At 35.3% G+C, this 27,901-nt stretch overlaps 2 protein-coding genes across 4 annotated transcripts in view; both read left to right on the plus strand.

The window, feature by feature from the left end:
• Positions 1-16,839, plus strand: part of LOC132203191 (cholecystokinin receptor type A-like) — a 166,544-nt gene extending 149,705 nt beyond the window's left edge. For 2 of the 3 annotated variants that reach the window (XM_059630774.1, XM_059630778.1), the window contains exons 3-6: positions 4,868-5,256; positions 10,089-10,286; positions 12,727-12,903; positions 14,753-16,839. In XM_059630774.1, the coding sequence (XP_059486757.1) occupies positions 4,868-5,256; positions 10,089-10,286; positions 12,727-12,903; positions 14,753-15,381 (1,393 nt within the window). In that variant the 3' untranslated portion in view covers positions 15,382-16,839. Of the gene's footprint in view, positions 1-4,239; positions 4,270-4,867; positions 5,257-10,088; positions 10,287-12,726; positions 12,904-14,752 lie in introns of those variants that run through there. The other variant, XM_059630779.1, reaches the window with a different exon arrangement.
• On the plus strand, positions 377-3,216 carry LOC132203124 (BTB/POZ domain-containing protein 8-like). Its single transcript, XM_059630638.1, has 5 exons — positions 377-718; positions 1,377-1,523; positions 1,863-2,011; positions 2,071-2,269; positions 2,338-3,216. Exons 2-5 carry the CDS (start codon positions 1,383-1,385, stop codon positions 3,181-3,183), a joined length of 1,335 nt encoding a protein of 444 aa, XP_059486621.1. The 5' UTR covers positions 377-718; positions 1,377-1,382; the 3' UTR covers positions 3,184-3,216.
• Positions 16,840-27,901: the final 11,062 nt, after the last annotated feature.

A 27,901-nucleotide genomic window follows, 5' to 3' on the forward strand; every position in this document is an offset into this window, starting at 1 on the left:
AAATGAAATATCAACATCACTTAAAGGAACCAAGTCCAATTAATAAAATTAAAAATTTATGACGAAATTTAGCCAAATTTTAAAAATGATTCAAAATGGAGATAATCATAATATTATTCTAACAAGTCAAAGTCAATAAAAAATTGACTTCATTCTGAACATTTTCAGGTAATATCTCAATTACCTGTGCATACAATTCTTATTCAATTGAAAAACACTAAAGAACCCAAAAAATCTTATCGTGTATGAGTTTTCACTCCTTGCACATGTGCAGGAAATTTTTGTTTTGAATTTTGAATATGATTGAACCGAAGGCGCCACCTGCCCACCTGTCGCCAACTACATTAGTTACACGCCTCACATGCTCACATTACATTGTTTGCCTGTGATTGTATTGTGATTTGTGATTCATTCATGGAGAATTTGATGAACAGCGCCAGCATTGTCTTTTGCCGATTAAGCATGGTCGCCACGGTCGGTCAATGAGTGGTCGGAGTTGAGACCTATCTCCCGGTACAATCGCACCTTTATTTTGGCAGAAAATAGGATCACTTCCCCCGGTCACTCTGTTGTCTAATTTGAATTTTCTGGAAGCTCTCGTTTCATCCAGCAAAAACATAAAAATTGTCCTTGTGATTAATTGTGAACCTGCATAACATTATTATCCTGCAACCCACGCCGAGAGTCCAAAATCCGTCTCCATCGGTTTAATCCGGAGGTAATTATCAATATTTTGTTACAACTGCAGCTTCTGTTGAGTTCTTCAATTCTTATTTCAGCATTAGTTTGGCTAAATTCGATCTTATCATTTATATAAAGTTCCGGCAAAAAAAAAATGATTTTTTTTCGTGGATCATAATTGGTTTTATGTTTTATGATTCATAAATGCGTGTCGTTGTAACTTTATAGAAAAGAAATGATAAAAAGACTATAAAAACTGTCAATTTAAAATTAAACATTCTCATCCAATAAATAAGCTATATAATTATGTGTATGCTGCTTTTTTATTTTATCAGCAGAGACTTCGGAAAGCGGCAAATCTAATTGTTTAAAATTTTCAGCTTTCATATTATAATTTTCCTAATATTCTTATCAAAGTTGTAATTTACTTAACTTTTTAAATGATTTTATTTTAATATGAATTAAAAATTAAATAATGTCATTTTTTCCAAAATCTAATAAGCATCATGGTATCTTGGTGACAGTGTCTAAGAAGTTTGGCAAAATCTTGTTAAATAATAAAAAAATATTTATTAGAAAATTATGGTGACGATTTTCGATTAAAGTGTATAAGTACGATAAGTACATATAATACACCAAAAATTTGTCACAATTGAAAATTTTTAATTATTTTTCTCGTCACATTTTTATTCCAGCTATCAATGGGTGACCAAGTAGTGATGGACCGAATTGCTGACACCACGGATTGGCAACGGACTGGTGACATAGTTCAAGATCAGCTCTACCTGTACACTCATGGATACTTCTATGACTGCTCTTTTGCTGTTGGCATCGAAAAAAAGGTATGATAATTTTAAAATTTTATAATTTAAATTTTTTTGACCGGGAATTAATTGACAAATTTCTAATTGGAATTGATTTGAATTATTGATAAAAATCGCAAATCACTTGACAAGTTGTTTTACTAAAAAAAAAAACTACTGACAAACTCTAATATCAATTTCACTCGCACGCAGTCTCAATTTTCATAAGATCAGGGAAAATAATATAAAAGATAAAATTCCGTTTCGAAACCAATTAACTTCAATAATTTCTTCAACGATCCCATATATTCCCTTGCAAATAAAACAATTTTTGTGTTGCAATAGATTCAAACTTGAAAATCATTACCTGTGTTTCAGATTTTCAAGTGTCACAAGGTGGTCCTTGCCAGAGCCAGCAACATTTTTGCAGTGATGCTGACTGGACATTTCAACGAAGCATCCAAAAACAAGGACGACACCATAAATTTTTCTGACACATTACCAGAAACATTTGACTTTGCCATGAGGTATGAATTAAAAAGATTTTCTTAGCAAATTATATATTTATGAAACTTTTTAATCATAGGCATATATACGGAAATGTCAACCAGCTAGAGGACCTTCAGCTTGCGATCAAAGTTTACAGATTTGCCCATGTTTGGCAGTTAGAAAAACTCCTAAAACTTGCTGCTGATTTCATGGCCAAGTGTGAACCCAGAGAGGTGATTCCAGTTTACGAGTGCTTCAAAATGTATAGGGATGATCGTCTGGACTCTGTCCTTTCAGTGAGTTGCTTTTATCTTACATGCTCAAATAACTTAAAACATAAACTAAAATACTTACAACCATGCAGGTCATATCAAAGGAAATTGAGGTCATTTGCAGTTCTCCTGCCTGGTACAGCGCCCCGATCGAGACCATAGCAGAAATTTTGCAAATGGATCATCTAATGACCACGGAGGAAAATCTTTTTGATGCCCTTGTGTTGTGGGGTACTACACAAGCCATCGAAGAACAGAGCGTCAGAGAATTGATCGACAAGGCCTTGCGATTCATTCGTTTTAGGAATTTTGACTTCTACCAGTTTTCGAGCATGAATTTACATGGTGATCTTTTTCTCACTGACAAAGAAAAGGTGCAGATTTTTATGAATTTGGCAATGGGAAACAAATGTCCCATGCCTTTTGGCTTCACTGATAAGCTAAAATTTAGAAATCTGCATCCGAAGAAGTTCACTGCCAAGTTCAATGAACATGGAGACGACAGTGTGATTCAACTGGAACAAATATCTAAGACCGATGTGTATTTTGTAACGGAGAGTGAAGGATTTGTCTTGACTGGTGTTCGATTGTTTTCCATGAATCGTGACAATTCTGCTCAGGAGCTTGATATTTCATGTCAAGTGACAAGCAGTGCCACATCATTGAAACCCCTGGCTTTTGTGGAATTCAAGGGATTGAACGAATCCAAATATGAAGACTTTCTTTTGTTCCCTGAACATGTGCTTCTCAAAGAGAATGTTCTGTACACCATTACTGTCAGTTACGCAAAACCATGCAGAACAAGGAAATTTGAATATGGGAGCAGCTTGAAATGGCACCACGGTGATCTCGTTTGGTCTTTCCCTTATTCCGACAATAATTATCACTATGATATTTGTTCATTGTCCTTGCGCTACCTTGTAATGCCTGAAAACTGATGCCTTATTAATAACAAAAACAAAATACATGCATGAAAAAATTAATAAAATAAAATTTAACTACAACCTCATTTTTACCTCTTAAGTCGTGAGCTAGCAATAGATAATTGAAACCAAGAATAATATCTGTGTCTTATTTTTAGAGAAATGTTCACAATCAGTAACTTTAAGACGGACCACAAACAGGCAAAACAAATATGTCGCCAAATTTTTAGTGATTTTTAGTTGTCATTTATATTGAGAAATATTGTACCTTTTCAGCCATTATCTGCCATTTTTAAATTTTTATAAATAATTTTAAGTGTTCCATTATGATCTTGGATTAATTTAATTTTTCATTTACATCCTCTTTTGATTTTATGGATTTAGTATGCAATTCTCGAGTTACCATTTATATTCCATGAATTTAATCTGAAATAAAAATTGCATGATTTACATTATACTGTATACTACTTAAAAAAAATCATTATCCTTCTCCTTCCTATTTTATGTTAAAAATTAATTGCGGCGCTCTCTCTTTCTATTCAAGTCAATTTTGTCTGTTTGCCAACACCTTTTCCGGTCCCGCCATGCGACAAAACTATTTCCTATGGAGAAAAATACTTATCATATCACTAAAACAGCAGAAAAATCCCTTGATTATGCCTTTATGGATTGCCACACCTGTCTTGGTGTAAAAAGTGTTCATCCAACATGTTTGCCATTTGAATTTTACTTGTTGACATTAATAACGCAAAATTTTGATTAATAATTAAATTCTCATTGATTGTATGATTTGATATAAAATTTCAAAATGAATATTTTTGATTGCAGCAATATTTATTAAAAAAAGTGTATGATTTAAATTAACGTTCAATTATAATACATTCATTAAATATTTAATTTTCGAATTGTGCGAGTTTTCCTCTTAATGCGGCCAGTGAAAGCGAAAATGCAAAAGGCTGCTTGGATGGGGGGTGCGCGCTGCGCGCAACACGCTCGCTCACTCAGACCAGTGGGTATGGGTAAAACCAAGCTGCAAGAGCAGCACCCTCGTCAGTTTTGTTCGACCCCTGCTGCAGGATACAACGTACGGGAGTGGTTGCTGTGAGTGTTATTCCCAATGTCTTAACTACAAAAAATTATGTTTCAACATAAAACTTCAATTGTTTTATTTTAAATATATTTTGCTAATCAAATTTTTCTATATTCTGATCTTCACTGAATCAAAAATAGTTTCCATAATTGTTTGCTCTACTCCCAAAGCATTTTAAATTTATTTTTGTATGATTTTTTTTTCTTATAAAAAAATCGACATGATTAGTTTGCTGATTTGTCACAAATCATGGTAACTAGTAATTATTACTTTTACAATAGAAAATTAGTATTTTTTTTTGCTTTCACTTTTTATTATCCTGGAACAAAAATTTTTGAAAGTTCAAAGTGCTTAAAGTTTTTCAATCCAACAACCAGCAAAGAGGAGAAGATTGCTTCTTGCTTAGGAGTAATTTATCTGACCCAGAGGAGTTAAAAATAAATTAAAAGAACTTAATTTACCCCGGTTGAGCCTGGAGCCCGCGGGGACCATACATTTTCTTGGAGAGAAAGAAAATTTGTAGCTGACTTTTGTAAATTCTCAAAATGTTAATATTTTTGAATTTATTCATGCAAAATCCATAACTTTGCAACATGTTTGTTTTCGCAGATGTGAACATCGAGCAGGAGCTATGAGTTGGAATGTGACAGACTCGGTGGACCAGTGGGATTTATTAGGCACTAATGAGTCCCTCGAGTCCAACTGGAGCACCAAAGTGTACCAGATGAGACCAGCGGCTGCCTGGTGGGACGCGGGCCGCGTCCAAATTCCACTCTACAGCCTGATCTTCTTGTTGGCCGTCGTGGGCAATGTGTTGGTTATTCTGACGTTGGTGCAGAACCAGCGGATGCGAACCATCACCAACGTCTTCTTGCTCAACCTGGCCGTGTCCGACCTGCTGCTCGGTGTGTTCTGCATGCCCTTCACCTTGATAGGCGCACTGCTCCGGGACTTCGTTTTTGGCGAACTCTTGTGCAAACTCATCCCCTACTCTCAAGGTAAGTTTAAGTTAACATTATTTTCAAAGTTTTAAAGTACCAGCAGACCGCAGGTCGCCTTTGGGGTCAGTTGTCCTTTATTATTTTTTCATTTTCTCTTTGCAACGAGGTTCGCCCGGTTTCAATTTTTCATGAAATCCACCTCGAGTGTTACCATTCAATTGATTTAAATTTATCTGAATATCTTCAGAATATGTAAATGTATTTTTTTAGTGATTCCTTATGCCGTTGTACCTATATTTCAACATTCAAAGTTTTCCCTAAGGTTTTGTCCTCTTATTCTTTTGGGCTGCACTTTATTTCCGTCAAATAATTCCTTTGTATAAATTAAAAAATAATTATATAACAAAGAAAAATTTCATAAATTAAGAAAAAAATGATTTCTTATTCGCTGGATCACTGTGGAGACATTATGACTTTTTTTCAATTCATTTATTTTTCTCCAACAAAGCAGAACAATCAATTGTAAAAGTGGTTGGCAGAAAAATAGGCACACAGTGTCAGTAAACAACTCACTGAAACTCGATCATAACCGAGTATTTATCAAGAGGCGATAAATACCCGACTACTCGCCGCTCTGCAGCCTACACTTTTCGGAGTTAAACTCTCAATAAAAAAAATTACAGAGATTTAGACGAAAATTGGTTTTTGCAGTGCTTTCAGTAAATTTTGTAGTTTAACATCATTTTTTTTTTTTAGCAATGTTCTTTTACGACTATTTTGCAGCAGCTTAGCGCATACACATATTTAATGGATGAACGCAATATTCAGCCGCCGACTAGATTAGCGAGTGAGATTGAAAGACTTATAGCGCTCCCTTTCATCATGGACGGAAAAAGTTAGGCAACCTTTGTGACACGCGAGATTAACGGGTTAGCATAAATTGGAAACAGTAGGCGTTCAACTCGGGTTTAATCTTTATAAACGAATTTTAGATGGGGCGAGAGGATGAAGTCAAGAGCAGATATATGCTAAAGCGGTTTATTAACTTTTTTTCTTCTTTTAATTGAAACAAAGGACTTTTCTGTGAAACCCTTTGTGAACACGATGCATAATTTTAGTGCTTGAAAACTTACATTTTTTTATTCAAAATATTTAATAAGATCTTCATTTAACAATAATAAAACTTCAAAATAAAGACAATTTTTATCAAAAGAAATCTGGTTTCATCCCTCATTAAAATCTGGTGAGTGCCATCCAATTTGGTACAAAAATATTATATTCTGAAATTTTCAATATGCACTGTTTGATAAAAATTAAAAGAAGTATAAAAATGCAACAGCAAATAACAAATTAAATATCATCTGGCTGAACGTTTTACATTACAAAACCATTGTTTCTAGCGATTTCTAGATTCAGCAACCTTCTAACTCTCATACTTCATGCTGTGAAATTTCCCTCGATATAACCTTCTGATATGTATTAAATTTTACCTAGATACCTAGAAACAATTTAAACTTATCTGCGAGTATAATTAAACTTTGGAGGCGAAAAGTTTCCTTACCAAACAAAAAGTCACCCAATATAGAACAATAGTTTTTCTTCAACATAACAAAGCGAAAAGTAAACAAAAGCAACCTTTTCTGCAATAGAAAAATCACCCGTCAAAGCCGGTCAAAGCAAAGGTTTTCTCTTTTTGTGTGTGCTTCAACCCACCTCATTATTTTGCCAGCATCCCTTATGGCAAAGGCATCACATTGACAATAGCTGACCAAAACGAAATAATGCGGTTTGAAAAGCTAGTCATTAAAATAGCGTAACGTGTAAATAGCCCTTCACTGCCGTTTCTGCAAGAGAAGAGCAAATATTTATCAGGGACAATGAATTCCAAGTGGCACACGAGCGGACAGCTAGGCACAAATATTTGCTCCGAGCTCCGAGCTGTGGCCATTCCATTGTGCAAAGAAAGCCAACAGAGAGAGAGACAATATAGAATCACGAGGGGATATAGTTTTAAGCCGCTAGACCCACGTTGTAATCCCAGGCTAAAATCATTTGAGCCGCCGCTTGTTAGAAGAGATTTTTGTCGTTCACACGTTTTCCAGAGTTGACACGTTTTGATGTTTTGATATTAGAGAAAATTTGACAAATTCGCCATAATATAAAAAATTACATTTTAAAAATTCCAATCAGGATTCTGCCACAAATAAATAATTTGTGAGCTTTGAAAAAACTATTTTTGTAGTTCCACTGAAAATAATTTTTCAAACAAGATCATAAAACGTGTATCTTTAAAATTTAAAACATTGATGTATCTTCTTTTTGTAGGTATTTCTTGCTTCTTATTGTTAAATGAAATGTAACCAAAAGAACTGAAATAAACAGTAGATATAAAATAAAAATATATAATATTTACATAATTGTCTAAGAAATCAAAACACTAAAACCACCTGAGGTGAAAAGTTCTTTAATAAATTAAGAACAAGCTTCAGCAAGTTTAAAATTTATTTAACGTACATTTAAAACTTTTCCAAAATATTTGCTTATAATATCAAATCAAAGTTGAAAGATTTCTTTTACCACTAATATTTAACATAACCTGCAATCTGAATTTTTTTATGTATATGCAGAGTTTATTTGATTATGGAGAGTTCTGAATTTTAAATTATTCTATGAAAAATGTGAAAAATAAGCAGGAAGGGTGGGTCCACAAAACTTTGCCATGAGAGTCGCAACATCATCATTACAGGCTGCTTGGGAGTTTTTTCACTTAATGTTAGAAGGAAAGCTGTAAAAATTTATTAAGAGAGTCTAAATTATGCTTTGGGTTGGAAGTTCGCAAACTCTCATTTCTGGACTTATTTTTTTATCAGCACAAGAATTTGCTGGCATAAACTTTAACGGCCCTCGAGCGTCCAAACTTGAGAAGTGTTTTCCTGTCGGATTCATCTCTCTGAATTTGCCAAATTTGCACAAGAAATTCCGACCAACCAGGCGATTATTTAATTTGGGGAAAACCAAAACCACCGACTCGTGAGAGAGAGTAATGCAATATCTAGAGGCGCAATCAAGCGGAAGCAACTGGTGCTTTATGTTCGCCCCCAGACTATCCCCGTACAATGGAGGGCTAATGCACCCTTCGGGAGCGGATCGCGAACTCTGCCCCTTTCTTCCGCGTCAAGAGGGCCACAGGCTCTCTGCAGTCAACAAGCAGCAGCATTGTGAACCGCCCCACGCGCAAAACCAGAATACCGTTTCTCTCTTATTTTTTGTGTGGTTTTTGTTTAGGAAGTTAGAATGAATATCCTGGAAAACACGTCCATTCTATGTGGCCTAATTGTTTTAGGCACCGGTTTGTTAAATTGCTTGTGAAATGTTAAAAGCCAGCCAGTTTTACTCTAGTGAAAATCATCACGTTTTTTGCTGCATCCCTATTGTGTACATTAATTACAATTCTGCTTTGTTAAATTATGGTAATTCTTTTTAAATTACATGTGTAATATTTTGCTTTGAACTTTGTATAATTTTACCATTTTTTCTTTTTACAAATTAGTGTAATTTGTTGAGGTGAAATTCAAATTTCAACTGCATTTTTAGCAGAAGTAAAAGTTTGTAAACACCCTTAAATCACCAAAAGAAAATTTCTTGAAAAGGCTTCATAAGAAAGCTATAAATTTGAAACCATAGGAGGATTTTATTTAATTTTTAAAATTTTTAGACTATTACACTATACGTCACTCAAAATAGTCTTTAATATTTTGTGTCTATCTTTCTTTTAAGAGATTTTAAGTAGAACAACAAATTTCCTACAGAGAAAACTCGATCCATGGAAGGATTATTATTTATGCACGCACTTCAATCTCATCAATTATTGAAAGCAATTCTTGTCCAAGACTGAAAGGAAATAGTTGGTGGATGCGAATTTATGAGCGAAAACCGCCTCCCAGCTTTTAGGCCTTTACGGCCTTTACATAAAAAGAAGCATAAATGTAAATAAACGTGTTTCGCATGGCAACCGGTTGAACGCTCTTGCTGCACCGGTTGCATACTTTTCTCAACAAAGGCAGTAAATTCTAGTCCCTGACTTTTTATGCGACTGGTCATTTTTCACAGCGAGATTGTTGCGACACCCGTGGAGGAGAAGTATTAATATCATAGAGTATTTTCATGTTTTTCCTTCTTACAATCTCCTACAGTTTAGTTTACATAGATTTATGGTTATGTGAGAAAGTTTGGTAAAGTGATGAGTATGATTTATTTAATCACTCTATTTGCGTTAAAAATCTGTTTCAATCGAAAAACAGAATCAATTTTATGTTCTGACATTTTCTAGATTTTTCTTATTTCTGATAAAAGTATTAAAATAAATTCATCACTCTCATATTAAAAGTCAATGATATTTTTTTTTATTTGTAAATTTATCAAAATGTAGCCCACCAAAATTATGAACTTCAGTTAAATATAATGTGCACTGATAAGCTAGCAATAAAAATAAGCAGGAAGTAAGAACTTTAAAAAAAAACTCACCACCTCTCACAATTAGCATGATATTTTGAGCTTTTTTAAAGCCTCCAGAGAGAACCAGTTAGTCTTTGAGTGAAGGAAAAGCAAAGCAAAGGATTTTAATACCTGGCGTTTCAGAGATTTTCTGAATCTTATATTAAAGCACCAATTTCTCCGCAATTTCCATGCCATTTTCCTCAATTGAGAAGATTTTGAATAGTAGAACAGATTTCCTTAGATGCATCTATATAAATATTCCTAATTAGTTGGTTCCATATAGCGGCTCTTGATTTTACCGCTCACCAATATGGCCACTGGAAGCAATTTCCTTGGTTGTCAAACATCATTCATCTGGTTTTGTTCTGATTGAAATTTAATTTTGTCCGCAGCCGTTTCCGTGTCTGTTTCCGTGTGGACGCTGGTGGCGATTTCGGTGGAGAGATACTACGCCATCTGCCACCCGCTGAGGTCTCGCCGCTGGCAAACTCTTTCGCACGCCTACCGCCTCATCGCAGCCGTATGGGTAGGCAGCCTGCTGCTCATGACGCCGGTCGCCACCCTTTCCGAACTTCAACCCACCAGTCAAGGCAAGTAACCTCAGGCAACACTTCATTATCTACTGTGAAAAACGACTCTCAGGCGAGTTACGCCTTCAGTGGTCCTCGCACATATTATTCACATAATAATTATTATAATCTCATAAGAAAGCGGAATTCATGCAATTTTTCATAGAATCCCCTCTCGTCAGCTTCTTCTTTTTTTTTTAATAAAAAGTCAATTATGAAATATTATAAACGGAATTATAATAATGAAAAATACTGAAAATCTGATTTATTTTTACTTATATCCTTATATGATGTGTCTAAAGAATTATGAAAATACATAACAGAATTTTTTTCAAAGATTGAAATAGTTTCGGTACAAATCGCAAAATCGTTAAAAGAGGTTGTTATTTTGTTGTTAATCCATCAAAATTGATATTCGCTTAAATGGTGTTGAAGTCAGACCGTTCTTAGAAAATACATTTTGAACATAAATTGAGATTTTAAATTTTTTTTACATTTTTAAGTTTCAAGCTTTCACAAAACCAATGTCGAAATAATAGCTCACTCCTGTAGAAACTCTCCTAGAGAGAAATTTTGAACGTCATCGATTTCTGTCAAAAAATAAACGTGACCACATCGGCAGCTAATGTCTTTGAGGTTCTTTTCCACCCAAATAACGTGGTCGTTGGGCGCATCAATCAACTCAATTTATATTGAAGTAAAAACCTCTTTGACATTCGCCAGTGCGTGATATAATAATGCCGGTCTGCTGGTTCTTTACGCTTTTATCTCTGTCGCCGCTCTTAATCACTTTGATCTTTTGAAATTTTCATTTTAAAAGCTGATTTGCCGGTTTCGCTTTTGATCATTTTGGCGATCTTTATTACATTAATAACTTCCAGGTTTATTTTTTGAAATTGATGCTGCTTTCCCCTAAAGCTATCACAGAATTGTTGTCAATTAGGTTTATTTGGAGCACAAATTAGATCGTAGTAGCCAATAATTTTGAGAATTTCAATAATTATAGCATACAAGCCTACACTACCTTTGATGTTTTTCAGTGATTTAATAAACATGTTTATACAAAATAAACTTCTATTACATTATTTAATTTTTAATGCGGCTCTTTTGGCAACTTTTTTTAATTGAAAACCGATTTTAATTTACACCAAAAGAATTTCAGAATTGAAGCTTTGGAATCAATTTATTTATTTATTTAATATTCAAATTTCACATGATTGTTGCATATAAAATAATTTTTTTATTATAAACATTAAAATTTATAGTTGATATAAATTTTAAATTTATGATAATTAAACCTGTCGGTTAATAAACAAATTTAAATCACAGCAGATCATGTGTCATGAATCTCAATTGATTGAAGTGACCCCCTCGAACATTTAGAAGAAATTTACTTACAAAATATGACGGGGAGTTAACAGTCCTCATTTATTTGTTTCGTTTTTATTCACTGCTCAAGACTTGATAATAGTTGACGTAACCTTAACGCGAAATTTCCATTATCCCTGTCGAGCAAAGGGTCTCACCGCCCTCACCACCCTATGAATATGTAACTAAGCAGCATGACAAGTAAAGCCAACAGCCCGAGCGGCAGAAGTTGCGAGATAAACATCATATACAGTAACATCACTTTGGCATCCCTCCCTTTCAAAAGACCGCACTGGAATCGCAAAACAAACATACGCGTGAATAACTCCTCAAAATGCATTCAACCATCCCAGACCCATTTCCTCTTGCAATGGCAGATGCGAAAGCAGCCCAATCTGAATTGTGGCGAGTCCAAGTAGCGGTGAACCATCTGCCACCTCGATTTCAAGCGTCATGAATGCCCTTAAACCGTGGCGTAATTTTAAAGTAGATACCGTAGATACGCTTGAAAGAGCTTTATTTATTTTACACATATAATTGAAATAAGACATTTTTCTATATATAATTCACCATTTGCGAAATCAAATAACATTGGTTCTTATGATAGCTTCATCTTAGAATGATTGAATCTTTTCAATCCTAAGACATGTTGTACAAAATGAAAAATAAATAATATTGGCGTTGGAAAAATCAAAATTGGTTCAGCGTGGGGCTGTAGTCAGGCGATCAAAGATTTGTAAAGTAGGCAACCAAAGCCAATTTTTTGAGTTTTTACAAATCTTTGATCGCCTGACTACAGCCCCACGCTGAACCAATTTTGATTTTTCCAACGTCAATATTTTTTATTTTGCATCTTCTACAACATATCTTAGGATTGAAAAGATTCAATCATTCTAAGATAAGGCTGCCATAAGAACCAATGGTATTCGATTTCGCAAATGGTGAATTGGAGCAAACTTGCACTGCACTTAATCTGCCTTATCTGGTGTTTACTGTTCAATATTCCCATCACGTCAGTGCATAACTTTGTTAGCATCAACTTTAATGAAGTGATATAATGAAGCAGAACCCTGTTTGGCTCGCACTGTTTCAGGACACCACAAGTGTCGGGAAAAGTGGCCTCATCTGGATTACGAGCGAGCGTACAACTTGCTGCTAGACGCGGCGCTGCTCGTCGTGCCCCTCGTCGCGCTCACTGCAACTTATGTCTTGATTTCGCGCACCCTTTGGCGTGGCATGAAAGCCGAGGCAAGATACTCGAACAAAGATGGTGAGTTTTGAAACCGGCTGCTATTGTTTTAGATAAATTGTGCGTTAATTTCATAGTTTACTTAATTCTTTTAACATAAACAATGAAAAACTTTTGAAATCTTTTGTTGCGATTTTGGCTTAAAGAGCTGCTTCAAAGGAGCCAGTCCTTAATTGGCGTTCGTCTTTGGTGAATTATTAAAAACAACAACGGTTATTTGAAGAGATGCGGAGGCTTTTAAGTTGTTAAGGAATATTTAATTGCTTCGACTCTCGCAAAACTTTCGACGGCGCCGCGTACTTCACAAACCCAGCACAAAGAGTTTTACCAAGAGGCGGAAAATCGCGGCAGTGAATTCCCTTCAAAGTTTCTCAGAATATTTTATGCTTCTTGAAGAGAGTATACTTATTTGAAGTGTCGGTGTTCTCAGCGTTTCTTGGAAATGAGGAAAATTTAAAATAGGAAATATAATATTATTGTTGTTTATTTGTACAAATTGTTACATAACAAACATTGTTTGACATACAATTGTTGAAAACATTTATTTGAGAAAGAAAGGAATTGTTGGACAAAAAAGCACCACCACTAGCAAGAAGTTTGCTAAAAACTCCGAGATCAAAAAGACCCCATCCGCCTCAGTGAGCCTCAGTTGACATTTTTTTGTTCTTATCACTTATTTTATCATAAAAATTAATGAAATACGAATATTTCATAAATGCTTTCATACTTTTACATCATTATTATTGTTAACTCTCATTGATGGCAGGAAAGGATAATATAAAGTAATCTAAATATCCATATCAGCTTGTTTTTTTAGGTCTTTTGAAATGTAAAAGCAGTCGACATTAAAATGTGTGTTTTCTTTTCCACTTTTATAGGAATCTGAGCGTTAAATTGTACCGTTTAACACGGAAAATTACAGCCATCCATTTCCAGATCAAACCAGCGTTAAATTTGTCCTTTTTATGCATTGCTCTCATTTTTTTCCGGCGCAACGGACCGTTGAGATTTAAGCCTTGCTCGCGTCGCGTGCTATTAAAAAGAAAGATAGACGTGTGCTAAATTATCGTCAAGCTCAGGTTGCTTTTTTGACGCCGCTTTTTCATGTCTCTCGAGAGTCGAGAAAAAATTACCCTCAAATCTTTGCAACGTGAGCTGAATATTGCCTGCGCGAGCCCAATTAAAGTCACGGACAGCCGTTCTTTGTCAGCACCAGACTTCTTGCTTTTTTATTCGCGCCCGCATGCAAACAAGCTGCTTTATTCTTTGTAACGAAGTTGTTAAAATTTTTTGCTTGCAAGCAGTTCTTATTATAAAAAAACCGCAGTCTTTTTGAAATTGCTTTTCAAAAGTATGTCTAATTAGCATCCCTGAAAGTTCTGGCAAATTTCAGCATGTTATTTGTGTTGAAAAGGTTTGAATAGCGTAAAGTTCTCTTTAAGAAGGGGTCTTTAGCTTCTTTTTAAATAAAATTGGGTTTTCATTTGTAATTCAAAGCAAGAGTTTCTTCGTACATTTCGCACCCATATTTATATTAAACCATTTTCTTTTACAAAAAAAAGTAGCAAAAAACATAATCCAACTATGAATTTTTTTACTAAAAAAACCGATCCAAACAAAGGCTCAACATACAACTATATTATTATTTATTTTTCTTGAGCGACGCTTGATTATAAAACAATATTTAGTTTTGTTTAATTGATTAATTACATTTGATTGGATTGATTAATCTGATTGTTTGATTTAATTAGCGTTCCAAATACCAAAGTTGAAGAAAGTTGGAAATAGAAAAGAGCAACAAATATGAGCAAAAAAAACCTGAAGATTTTCGCGCAAAATATCACTAGTTTTTATCTTTTTGATGTTGCAGGGAACCACGAGGTGTATGTGGGTCTCAATGGATCGGCGCTGACCAGGCGGCAGAGTTCTTTGCGCGGCAGTACAAGGAACCGACCACGCGCCCTTCAGCAGGATTCATCGAACGGCAACAGCATGTTGCGGCGGACCAACGCCGAAAAAAGTCTGATGAGCAAAAAACGCGTCATCCAAATGCTGTTCGTGGTGGTGCTCGAGTTTTTCCTGTGCTGGACGCCGCTCTACGTCATCAACACGATCGCCCTGTTCGACAACATGGCAGTCTACTCGGGCCTCGGCTACACCGGCATCAGCTTCTTCCAACTGTTGGCGTACAGCTCGAGCTGCTGCAACCCCATCACCTACTGCTTCATGAACGCCAGCTTCCGCAAGTCGTTCCTGAACGTCTTCGGGTGCCGCCGAGGCTCCTCTTCCGAGAGCAGACTGAACGCCAGCGGCGGAAGTCCGTCGGAGCCCCGCCGCAACGCCAGCATCCGCCAACGGCAGGGGGTGCTCCTGTGTTCGTGGATGGAGGCGGCCGAGTCCAACAAGCGCCGCGACACGCAACGTCTGGATCCGGACGACAACCGAAACGGCAGCAGCTCGTCCCATGGTGACGCAATCATTGTCACCGGACAGCTCTAATTTTTCAAAGAAAAGATAAGCTTTTTGTGATTGATTGGCCTGTGAGTTTAGTTCAAAATAGTACACATCAGAGGGCTATGAAGTATTAATTAAATATAAGGAACTGTAAGAATGTGAAAAGATATTTTTTAAATTGGCTCGATTTTTTTAACAGGGTAGAAATAAGAAGATAAGCGATTAAACTAAAAGATGGTTTTGGCATATTAGTCTCTGTTTAATTTATTTTAATTCAATTATCAAAATGAAATCAGCTATAATAATAAATTCTCAAAATTGGTCCCATTTAAAAAGTTTTTAATAATAAGAAATTTATTTCTTCCCAAAAAAATTTCAGTTCTATGCTTAAGTTTTTTAAGCAATGCTTGGTTAGTTTTTGTGTAATAAATAACTCTTTATTGACTTGCAAATTGAAGTCGATTGATTATTTTTACTCTGCTCATATATGCAAAAATCATCAAATGGATACGAGTAATGCAATTTTAAGTTGAAATGTTTTCAGTGAAAACCACATGCTAAATTTGACACAAACAGACCAAATTGACCAAAGTTACCTACTAAATTTCTAGGAAACTTGAAACAATACAAAATTTTATTTGTATTGAAATATGATTTACTTTCGAAGAGAGAAAAATTTGATGTTTGGAAACTTGCACACATGAATCTAAATGTTTTAATTGCAATTCTAAATTAAAGTTTTTATTTTAGTTTCTCTCCACTTCAAATTAATTTTGATTTGGCTTATTTTTTAAACTGACGAGCTTGATAGTAAAAACAAAAAAATAAACCAAATTATATGACTTACCAAGGATAAAAATATTTCTTATTTTAGAAAATATTAAGCGCCTGAAATTTGCGTCTATAAAAAACTTCTTGAAATTTAATAATTTTAATATTTTTTTTCTTTGTGATGCCTGGTGATGGCAAGGCCGGCTGAAAAGCAAATTATTATTATTTAAAAGGTGCTTAAAACACTTGAATTTTTTTTTAAATTGAAGTAATTGAAAATTAATAGGCCGTAGTGATTTAATGACAAATTGAATTTAAATTTAAGAGACGTGCGTCTTTAAACAAAGTTTTATTCTTCCTTTAAAACCAACAATCAATTTAACTTTGAAGCAAAAGTGGAGCAAAATGACTCATCAGATAAACAAATGAGCTCTCTAAAATATTATTTTTCTGTGATGTAAAATTAATGCAGACAGTTTCAAGAAGTGTTGCTTCTATTATCTCTCTATAACTAACTTTACATGTATGTAAACAACATACGTAACTCTCGAGCTGTGGGAACAAAATGTTGCATAACTTTTCCGCTTGCTCATCCCTTTCTCCTCTTTGCATGAATCATGTAAATGTTACACGCTAAACAACTCCATCTCTCCTTGCTGAATTTGAATGTGATGTAAAGTCGGGCATAACTGTGTCCAAAAAGTCAAAATCATTTTGCTCAAAATAGATAAAAAATTAATATAAAAAACTAATAATAAGATTCAAAATGTTGAGTGTATATTAAATGTTGAAATCTATTTGGAAAAAGTGAAATTTTAACTGGTATCAATAAATCATAATCGTTGAAAGCAAGAAAATCTTTTGTTTTTCTCTGGAATAAATGAACAAAGCAGCGTGTGTTTGGCAGAAAGACGAATAATATAATTTCGCGTCGGGTGCCAAGATTGAATTCTTGCTGAAATTGGACTCCCGTCGTAAGAATAGCTGATCGAACTTGACTTGAACGCGTCCCTTTTGAGTTGTGCGCCTCCAAAATCAACCCTCCAGTGAGAGCCAATTTGCATTTTTATTGCTCACGAGACGAGTGTGTCGGCACTACGCACTGCTAAATTCGTTTTACTCTTCTGTGTTATGCACATGGGTGTAACAGAGAGGCCACTTGAGTAAAACACACACAGTGGATGGACGTATTTGCTGTCCGCACAATAACCGGAAAAAAACAAAGCCATTTTTCATGCTTTGTTTCTCCTCGGCTGCGCAGCAAGATGCATGGGTGTATTAAATTTATTTCCATCCCCCAGGCGTCTGTGCTCAAATGGAGGCTGCCGGTGTAATCTAGCTGACTTATATTAAAAAAGTTGGTGGTCCGCATACTTCAGGTTATTTGCTTTTAGATTCCTTTTTCCACGCACTGAAATTCTCCTTTGCGCGACGAAGGCAATATTTTTGAAACGGCGCTGGCATAATAAAATAACAAAGTGACTTGGAATGCCATAAAAAGATTGAAAGGAACTGTAAACGCAAATATTAATATTGTGAATTCAAAAATTTTGATCAATTTTCCTTTCAGCATGATTTATAATTTACTACCTTTCAGGTAATTGTTTTTTTTTTCAAGATTTTTATTGCTTTTAACAATATTAAATTCCTGTCTGTTTAAAAAAATATGCGAATTCTTAACCTTTTATTAGATGACTTTATTCCTATTCGAAATGTTAAAAATTTCGTTGGTAAAGTTATGAATTCACAATTCATGTAAATTTATTGTAAAACTTTCTAATACAGAAACCTAGAAATCTTGTTCGCAGAATCAAATGCAATATTTACTCGGTGATGTTTGTACAGTTTTGCATGAGATAGCGCAGAGAGAAAACTGCGCCCTTTCATTCACATTACCACACCAAAGTCAAGATTTTTTTCTTGCTGGCTTGACGAGCAGTTTGTGAAAAGTTGTCAAAAATTCGTTCACGGGTGAGGACCTGGTGGACGCTGAGAATAAACTTCAAAAGAAAAAGCAGCGCTTCTCCCTAGCTACATCTTTGGTTCGCGAGAAGAAAGGCCTGCAGATGTGTGCGCTCCTGTTTTTTTTCTTCTTTTCTTTGTGAAAAGACTTGCGAGAAATTCGCTTTCATAAAGATGTGTGAAGGGTGCCGCTGTCCGTATTCTTTGCCACATGCGTATATTCTGTAACTGCAGATCATGGAACAAATTTCTTTATTTATTTATTTTCTCCAACATATTTCATATCAAAATGTAAAAGAGATTAATAAATTTTATTGTAAAATCACTGCCAATGTTTGAAAATTATCGAAAGAAAACAGTTAATTAACAAAATTTTTCATATAATTTTAATGTTAATTTCAGTAAAAGAATGTTTACGACGATCAGTTGCTTAAGAAATATAAAATTTTTTGAAAACAGAGATTAAAATGGAATATTTTCCTCTCACTCCTCTCCATCAGTCATTTTTTCCATCAATAAGAGGCGCAATTCTCTGGCGTGTCTTGCCTGTCTTGGTAATAGTGGGCGAGCGCGCGTCTTTCTTTGGCCAGGCAGTATGAAAGGAACGCAATTTCTAGCCCCGTCACAACACACAAGCTACATTCTCGTAGCGACGACACCCAGCAAATCAGTTTTCTCAGACATTGTCACGCGCACACTGTGCAAAATCGTATTTCGTTTCGCCCTGTCAACAAAAAGTTTGCAATATTGAAAGTTTGAAACCTGTTAAGTTTGAACTATTGCAATAAATGAACTCGTTAAGATCTGTTAAGATTGGAGCTTGCCTTTGGAGAAGAACACAAACCAATAAGACACTTTATCATAAACTCGGGCAAATTTTAGTCTAATGTAACAAATAACGGCCTAAAACCTCACTATTTATTTGTGGTCGCAAATTTATTCTTTAAAAGTTATCATTTTAAATTAATTAAAAATATATTAATAATTAAGGTATCAAACTCTTATATTAATCTCTTGGGTGGTTGTAGAAAAAAATATATCCTCTTCCTGAGGGATGTGGATTATAAATAAAAAGTTGCATAAATTTAATGCTCGTCAGACAAACGCGCCAGTATTTCTCAGGAGAGTATACAGTGGTGCTTTTTTTAATAAGGGAATGTGCCCCATGGTTTCCACAGCTTAATTATGAGATTGCCCTGGAAAACAATAAGGTGCCTCCACTTTAAAGGGGAGGTTTGTTTAACCTTTTTATGCCTTTGCGCCATTTGCCATCGTGAATTAACATTTTTGTAGTTTGCATGCAACTCCAGGATATTCATTAAATTATGCAGCGCGTGGCACTCCGACAATGGGCTCATTAAGAGCGCTCTTGTCACACGTTTGCCCTCACCCACAACGCACCTGCGTTGGAAATAGTTTGCACGTCATGTTTATTTACGAAATCATTTGGCGCGTGTGTGACCAGTCAAACGGGAAAATCTCAAAAGGTCCGATTCTAACCCACGAACGGGAAAAAAAATGAAAGCTGGAACTTTCCAACCTTCTTAACTGCTCTTTTTCTTTTTTTCATGAGTACCAACATTTGAATGAAGTGAGGATTTGCTGTTTGCAGCTTTGCAATGCTCTGAACTCTCAAAATTTCCGCTTTCTCAGGTCTGAATTTTTCTTTTATGTTTTACTTTTTCATTTTATAGTTAATGAAATTGCGGTGTGAAAATTTGGGAAGCAGACGAAAAATTTGTTTTTAATAGGCACTTTTATTGTAGGATGCTATATATAAGGAAAATTCTAGAGAACGTTAAAATTGGTATATTATGAAGTCTCAAGTTCTATAGTTTATTTTTCTAAAAAAAAAGTGTTCTGTAAATTATTATTATTTATAAAAACAAAGATATTTGCCACGTCTGCCTAAAATGAAGCCTATAACTGCTTTACGTAAAGTAATGAACGTTGCTGAAGCCCACAATAATAAATTCGGCTCTCTATAGCTCGCGAGCAATTTATAAGGAACATTCGCAAGTCTGCTTCGTAAATCAATGCGACTTAAAAACAAATGCCTCCACGCGTAACAAATTTTCCAACATTTATTTGGCATGGTTGGTTGGTCTTTATTGTTTTTGCTGGTAAGTTTATACACCAGACATGAAAGTCAATGGAGTTGAAATTTCTTCAGAAATACATATTAAAACGGATGCGTTTTTGTGCCCAGAAATTTCAATTTAAAAGCATAATATTTACTGAAGTTAGTTGCAAACAATGTTTATTGAACTATCACAGAGAACACTGTCCTTTATAACGTTCAGAGCGTGGAACCTTAAAAAAAGTAATTAATGAACATTTCATTCATTATTTTCTTTTGAAAGTCAGCTTTTCATCGATAGCATTTAGGAGTCGCTTACTTTTTATTTTCTGTGTCTACAGACGCGAAAAGCAAATCAGGATGGCCCAGAGCATCTCTGTCAAAACGACATTTAATGTGACATTTTCCTTATAGACTGCGGTGGCCTGTAGTCGTTTGTCTTCTCGGAGAGATTATACGTGGCCTTTGCAGAGGTTTTTTCCACGTCAACGCCCGTTCGCACTTTTATTGAACTTGCCCGTGGCGACTGCGCGCCGCTAAACGAAAGGCTTGTTTGCTCCTATGCCCATCTATATGCGTCAAATTCGAGGAATAAAACTTGATGAGTGGAAAAAATACAGCCAAAAAAATCAAACATCTGTGAATAAGCTGCAAAAAGGTCTCTTATGACTGACAAAACAGGGAAAAGATTGGACGAAACTGATACGACAGCAAAGAGAGTTGTTTGGCTTGTTAAACTCTCTGATGAGTTAACCACGTTTGCTTTTTTTTTGTATCAAAAAATAAACAGTGAAAATAATCTGATGCCCGTAATATTTGATATATTTTCAAGTAAAGGCTCGTGAATTTTTGTTTTTTTAGGGCCTCCTGTGTGACTTAAAAAGTTGTAAGTATTACTGAAAAGAGCTCTTTGTTGTCTTTTAACTGGTTAAATTTTAATTAAATATAATTATAAAATAAATAAATATAATTTTTTTTTTAATATTATAAATCAGAACACAACATTGACAACGGACAAATAATTTTTTTAAAGTTTGCAAATATTTCTTGCAAATCCATGCAAAGTCCATGAAAAACTACTTTTGCTAGAAAATTTAAAAAAAAATCTGCCTTGAAGTCTCTTTGAGCTGCTTTGTAAGTGGGTTTTAGTCAATTTCAAGGTGTCACTCGGCATAAACTAACTTAATTTGTGCTGAATTCCATTAGAGCAGCATTTTAGTAAGATCACGAACTATGCAGAAAAAAAGTGTATTGACTGAAGAACACCAGCCGACCAGCCTGTTGTGACGCTAAAAAATCAATTTACCAAGTTTAGTATATAATATTCTTTCAGAGCATTGGTTATTAACTTTTACCCTAATTTATAATTAAAAAAAAAACATATGGGCTATTATCACGCTATTAACGTTATGTAGGAATTTGATTGTTTTATGCGGTCTTTTGGACACATTTGATCATTGAAAAGTATTACTAACTTGCCACCAGCTCAGGGTGATTTGTTTTCGAACCAAATAATCCCTCCATTCCTTTTACTCAAATCCAGTAAATCCACTCATAAATCCAGTGTCACCCTCCACAATCCCCCTTTCAAATTCACACAAGACTTTTACTTTTAATCCACCTAAACCACCAAAAGGGCCACGCGTATGTCTCAGAGCGACGCAAAACTCATTTTAGCTCAAAGTGAAAGTGACAACATGACGCCGGATGCTTTTTTTAATACTCGCGTTATCACGAGCAAATTGCTGCCGGCGAGCAAGTCAAGGAGTTTAAATTTTCTCACAGCACTCAGGAAATTGCTTGCGAGGCTTGGCCTTTCCGGAGTCATGCGTGGGCGCATCATTGAATGGTGTGTATCACACAACCGTTGTTTTATCTTCACGTCGATCTGAAAACATCTCACACCGTCTGAAAGTTCGGCAGTGGCGTTTAATTGTTTAATTATGCGATTATTTGGGGCGGAAGTGATTGCTTTAGTTGACGCGATAAGTGTTTTTGGTAATTCCACTGTCATGTGGTATATATGCCTAAATGGGTTCTTTAATATTTTATTATTTTGCATATGAAGGCTAAAATTTTCAATTTGGTTTTTGCAAGAAATTCCGTGTAAGTTGGTAATTAATAATTATCATCACTTAACATAATTCAAAATAAATAATTCAAAAAGAACACAGCGTTCTTTCAGTGATTGAATTTGCAAAACATCACTTCGGAGTCATCATATCCCAACTACTGATGAATTAGAATGTCAGGGAAGTGTTACGCTTTGAGTTAAAAGTAACTAATCATTAAGAGCGAAATTCCGAGTACATATTTAAATGCTATGTTTTTCAAATTATTTCAAAACTTTCACGTTTGCATAAATCATTAGAAACTTTTGCTTCAATAAATATTATAGAGAATATAAGGAAAATTTACTCAATCCACCTACAAACAACGTCAGGATAAGTAAACAAGACAATTCCAGTTATCAAGAAGCGGTCTTTACTGCAAATAAGGAAATCACATGGAGTTGTTTGCAAAATACCCACAAATTATAAACTCGGAGCTTTTTGGTAACAACTAAACTGTCACCATCAGACCACAAAAATGTCTTTTCAGGTAAAAAATGTATTTGTGCATAACAAATTTGAAAATGTAACCACATTCACGCGCAATAAAAAAGCTCCGTCTCCCTGGCACTTGTTGCTGAAAAAGAACTTTTCTCCCAGACAAAATAAAAATAACGCTTGAGGATAAAAGACCCACCTCAGATTTATCGCGACTTTTTTGTCATCCAGAGTGTGGCTGCCTGCTGGATAGTTATTATTATTTTTTTTTGTCATCAAATAGACAGAAAAGTTGACAGAACCTTTAGGAAGAATTGGCATGACACCGTCATCCTTTTCTCGTCATTTCTTGTAATACAGGATTATATATTATTTTGTTTGACGAAAGGCGCAAAAGTTAGCTCGGCGACCGGAAAGCGGAACTCGGCTGATGAATTAAGGTTTGTTACGGAAAAAAGTTGCAGCGAGATCAAGTAATTATCAGCGAAAAGTTTCTAGTTTCCGTTGCGACCGTGCTGCTCGAATAATTTCCGTCTTTGCGCTCTCATTTCCGGCAGAGCGAATCAAACAATTCAGAAATATAAAGGCAACACAATCTCATCTGAAAAGCTGATATTTTACTTCCTTTTTGAATGGATTTTTTTGCATTCCGATCACGACCTCCAGCTTTTGTTTTCCTTTAACAGATCAAGCAAACAAAAAGGAGCCGCCCGTCCAGATGATTAATGCCTCTCGGCACGCTTTTTGTATTTCCCTTAAGACGGTTCTGCAATAAAAAGGGCTCGGACGTACTGGAGTTGGAATGTCTCTCTTGAAAGCCGCAGTGGTATATAGTTTCTCATACCCAACAACTTGCAATAAACGCATGCTAATATTTTCCCAAAGAATTTCCCTAAAGAGAAGAATGGGAGATTAAATTCCACATTTTTTTTTATAAACTAGTGATTTTATTTTCATTAAGAGAATTTGAAATTATTTCTCATATGCAGATTTAAAGAGCGACAGTAAAAAAATTATGAATTAATTTTAATTATTACATTACAAAATTAAATTGAATTTTCGAAAAAATTATGAATTAAACATGAATAATATATTAATTGTTATCTACCAATGCAAGATTCATTTTGGCTGAACAATTATTTTCAAATTTGACTCATTATGCATAGAGTTCTAAAAGCTATATTTTTTTAACTAATTTTTATGTTCTTCGAATGCAGATTCAAACAAGGAAGCGTAAAGTTTTAACAATTATGATGATGAATTCAGAAAAACAACATTTGTATGAAGCTGTTTGTGTTTACTTTTCCTGTCATGGGGACTGAATTAGTTAATTAAATTATTCCGTTGGATGCTTCGTTAAGCGGAGAACGAGACCCGGTCTCTCCATTCAAGCAATCGATCAACATTGGGCCGCGCGCCTGAATATTGCCTGATTAATGGATAAATTGAAAGCACGTCTGGCAAAGAACTTTTGGGTGAGTGAACAACTTCGGAATGCAATAAAGCAGTCTCAAAAAATCAATCAACTAGTGAATTTTTAATTAAACAGGAACTTTCTGTTTTCCTAAGCTCAGTGCAGGCTGGAGCTTCATCTTACAGAAAATCTAATTTAACTCTGGAAACTAGAGTCTCAAAGGGTATCGGCAGCATTCCTTAGGGTGTACTCTCTGCGTTCGTTTTGATCATTGTCATTGATATAATCTAGAAACCCATTTTAAAAAATTCCAATTTTCGTTGCTTTATTTAAAAAAAAAAATATTTTTCTAATTAAATTCAATTAAAAACATGTCTGCGTGAAAATTTCTCCACTGTTGATATTTAAAAAATAATTTTTAAGTGTAATGAGATTTAAATTTATTATAAAACTACATTACCAAATTATTAATCATTTGGCAATAAAAAATCAACTCAATAACCATAATCGAATCACTCTGTCAGAGACGTCTGTTTGAACTTTGACGAGTACTCTCGCTCAATTGTGTTCATTTAAGCGGGTTGTCTGGCTGCGGGGGATCAATAGAGCGCCTGCCCCAGAGAAAGATAGGCATCTTGCAGAGCATGTCAGCACGGCGGATTGCATAAGGTGAAAAAGCGACTAACAGGATATCGTGAGCGTGCGTGTCCACGCCAGACAGACATTGACAAATAGCACCGTTTTGTTGAAGAAAATTTGTTCCCAACAGTCAAGCTCAACTAAAAGAAATTTGAAACAGGCAAAAAAATTTAATTCAAGGTGAATTGCCGATTATTCGTGATATTGATGATGTAAAATTGAGAGAAAAAAATGACTTTTTCCAACAAAAGATTTTTTAAGTTAAAAATTTTGGGCAACATTCACAGAAAAATCTTTTAACGAAAATAGTCTTTTTTAATGTCATTTTCTCTCTCTCAAAAGTCTAACATAATTATTTTGAATAAGAATTTGAAAAAATTCGTGAAAATCACAAGTAAAAAAAAAAATAATAATAATAAAATAAGACTTTCTATATTATATATATATATATATATATATATATATCTAGTCTATATATCTATACATTGTTATTTCTTAAATTATGTAACGATTTCAAAATTATGATAACACAAACACCATCCGTTCATCTCTATATTCTTTTAACGTCCTCAAGGGAGATCACGCTGGCGGCAATAGGAGGAGAGATAAATTCATGTCATGTGCTCTGCCCTCTGCTGAGAAATTAATTATGCCCTTTGCTGCAATTAGTGTCGGGAACAAGCTCGGCTGGCGCGTGAAAAACGCGGACACGCTAGCAGTGGATGGGAAAAGGATCTCTGATTTAATTATCATTTGCTGTTTGCATTTTAATGAATGCCGTGATTCGTAAGGAGTGGCTTCCGTTTATCAAGTTCCATCGGGTTGTTTGGAAGATTTATTATTAGTTATTTAGCATGAAATTTACATTTTTTTTTTTTAAATTTATAAAAACTCCAAACGGCTTTATTTGAGTTTGTTTGGATGATTAATAATATAAAGCAAATTGAGCAGATTGGTATTGTGGAAATAAGGTCACTTTGAGTCACTGGTACACATTTTATTCTCACAGATTTGTTTTATTTTTTATTGAAGACCCAATCAATGTTCTCGGAACTGGAAGCAGGAAATACACTTGCACGCGTCTCTCTTTTCTATGAAAAGTAATTTTCACTTGACTCAAATTGACCAATTTCCTTCCCGTAATGAACGCTTGCATTTTCCTGCTACGTTCGTAGTCACTTTCAAGTTTGCTCTTGAATTTTTTCATCATAACTGAAGCGTTATACGCAAACAATGAAGATCGTCAAAGTGGTACTCTTCTTGATGGAGACGATCGTGAGTAATTTAATTAATTGATTCGCTATAATTAATTTCCCACAAAGTCACTTCTGCAAATGAGCTCCGCTCAGTCCCTTTTGTGGAAAACGAGCAAAACCTCTGATCGATTGATCATTTTTTCTAAAATTTACTCTGGTAAAAAAAAAAAATATTTAATTATATGACTGAAATTAAACTCTCTTTGATTGAAAGGGAAAAAGGCAAGACGAATGTACATAGCAAAATGTTGTAACGACTACCGCTGCTCCACAAATTCCACCATCCAAGGAAGTAGTCAACTATTATTGTGAGGTTTTTATCTTCCTACATCATTTTCGCAGATCAGCAGACATTTGCTACGACTTTTCAACCAGTAACTGAAGTCACGGCAATGGAAACTGAAACTTCTCTGTTTGAATCAATAACAACTAGTATGGCAGAGACAACTTTGCCACCAAGTACTCAGGCACCAACTATAACAACTTTAATGACGACTGCAACAACCCCAACGAAAACTACCACAACCCTAACAACTACTTCAACCCCTATAACAACTTCAACCTCGACAACTACAACAACCCCGACGACAACTACTACAACCCCTACAACAACTTCAACCTCGACAACTACAACAACCCCGACGACAACTACTACAACAACTTCAACCTTGACAACTACAACAACCCCGACGACAACTACTACAACCCCTACAACAACTTCAACCTCGACAACTACAACAACCCCGACGACAACTACTACAACAACTTCAACCTTGACAACTACAACAACCCCGACGACAACTACTACAACCCCTACAACAAATTCAACCTCGACAACTACAACAACCCCGACGACAACTACTACAACCCCTACAACAACTTCAACCTCGACAACTACAACAACTGCGACAACAACTACAATACAATCCACGACCACTAATAAACTAACAACCACTACCCCTGGGGATTTAATAACCACACAAGCAGGCTGCACTGACGTATGTGCTCCTCATACATGTTACGTTGATGTAAGGAATGACGAATAACCCATAAAGTTTGATCAATTGAAACAAGGATAAAATACAATTAATTGTAAGAATTGTAATTTATTCTATATGCATCATTTCATAGGCAACTATCATGGGAGCAGATGGATTTGTTAACAGTAATATGGCTTAAATTTTTTAAATGTTTAAACTTTTGTTTTGCCTTTCATAAGTTACGGCCAATCCTGACAGCACTGGTGGGACGTACATGATTGCATGCGACCGGCTTTATTACCTCAGCGGCATTAAAGTTTACCCCTATAAAAGAAGCCGCTAAAAAATTTCTACTGATATATTTTACCTGAACAGAAATCGTGGCCAGCCGCGTCATCAGATTGCTGTAGGCGGAACATGACCCTGATGATGGTGGAGTCGGACGATGAAAAACTCTGCTTTGTTGACCACATGTACAGAAGTATAAAAAAAATCTTGTTTATTGGCAAAAAACAACATAAATAATATTTTTACAAGGGTTTATCGGAGATTACCAAGAGTTCTTGTGGATAGGTGGTACTGATTACTGCACGGAGGCAGATTTTCTCTGGTGCTACCAAAACAGGACGGTTCGTCGAGCAAAATTCTCTTTGGTGCGCCGTTTTGACACGGGGGAGCCAAATAATTTTGGCGGTAACGAGGACTGCTTGCAATTCCACACTTGGATGAGCACCTTCCAATTCAACGATAATAGTTGCGAGAAAGAATACAACTACCTGTGCGAGGCAATTTTGTGTTTCACTTCCACCAGAAAAAGAGGAAAATTTAATTTAATTTTTTTTTTAATTTTCAGGCCATCGCGCCTCGTCCACCGCCTACCCCAAAATGCCCAACAACAGCGTGCACTCCTGTTG

This window comes from Neocloeon triangulifer, unplaced genomic scaffold (assembly GCF_031216515.1).
Source record: "Neocloeon triangulifer isolate White Clay Creek 2 clone unplaced genomic scaffold, ASM3121651v1 ptg000017l, whole genome shotgun sequence".
NCBI classification, from domain to species: domain Eukaryota; kingdom Metazoa; phylum Arthropoda; class Insecta; order Ephemeroptera; family Baetidae; genus Neocloeon; species Neocloeon triangulifer.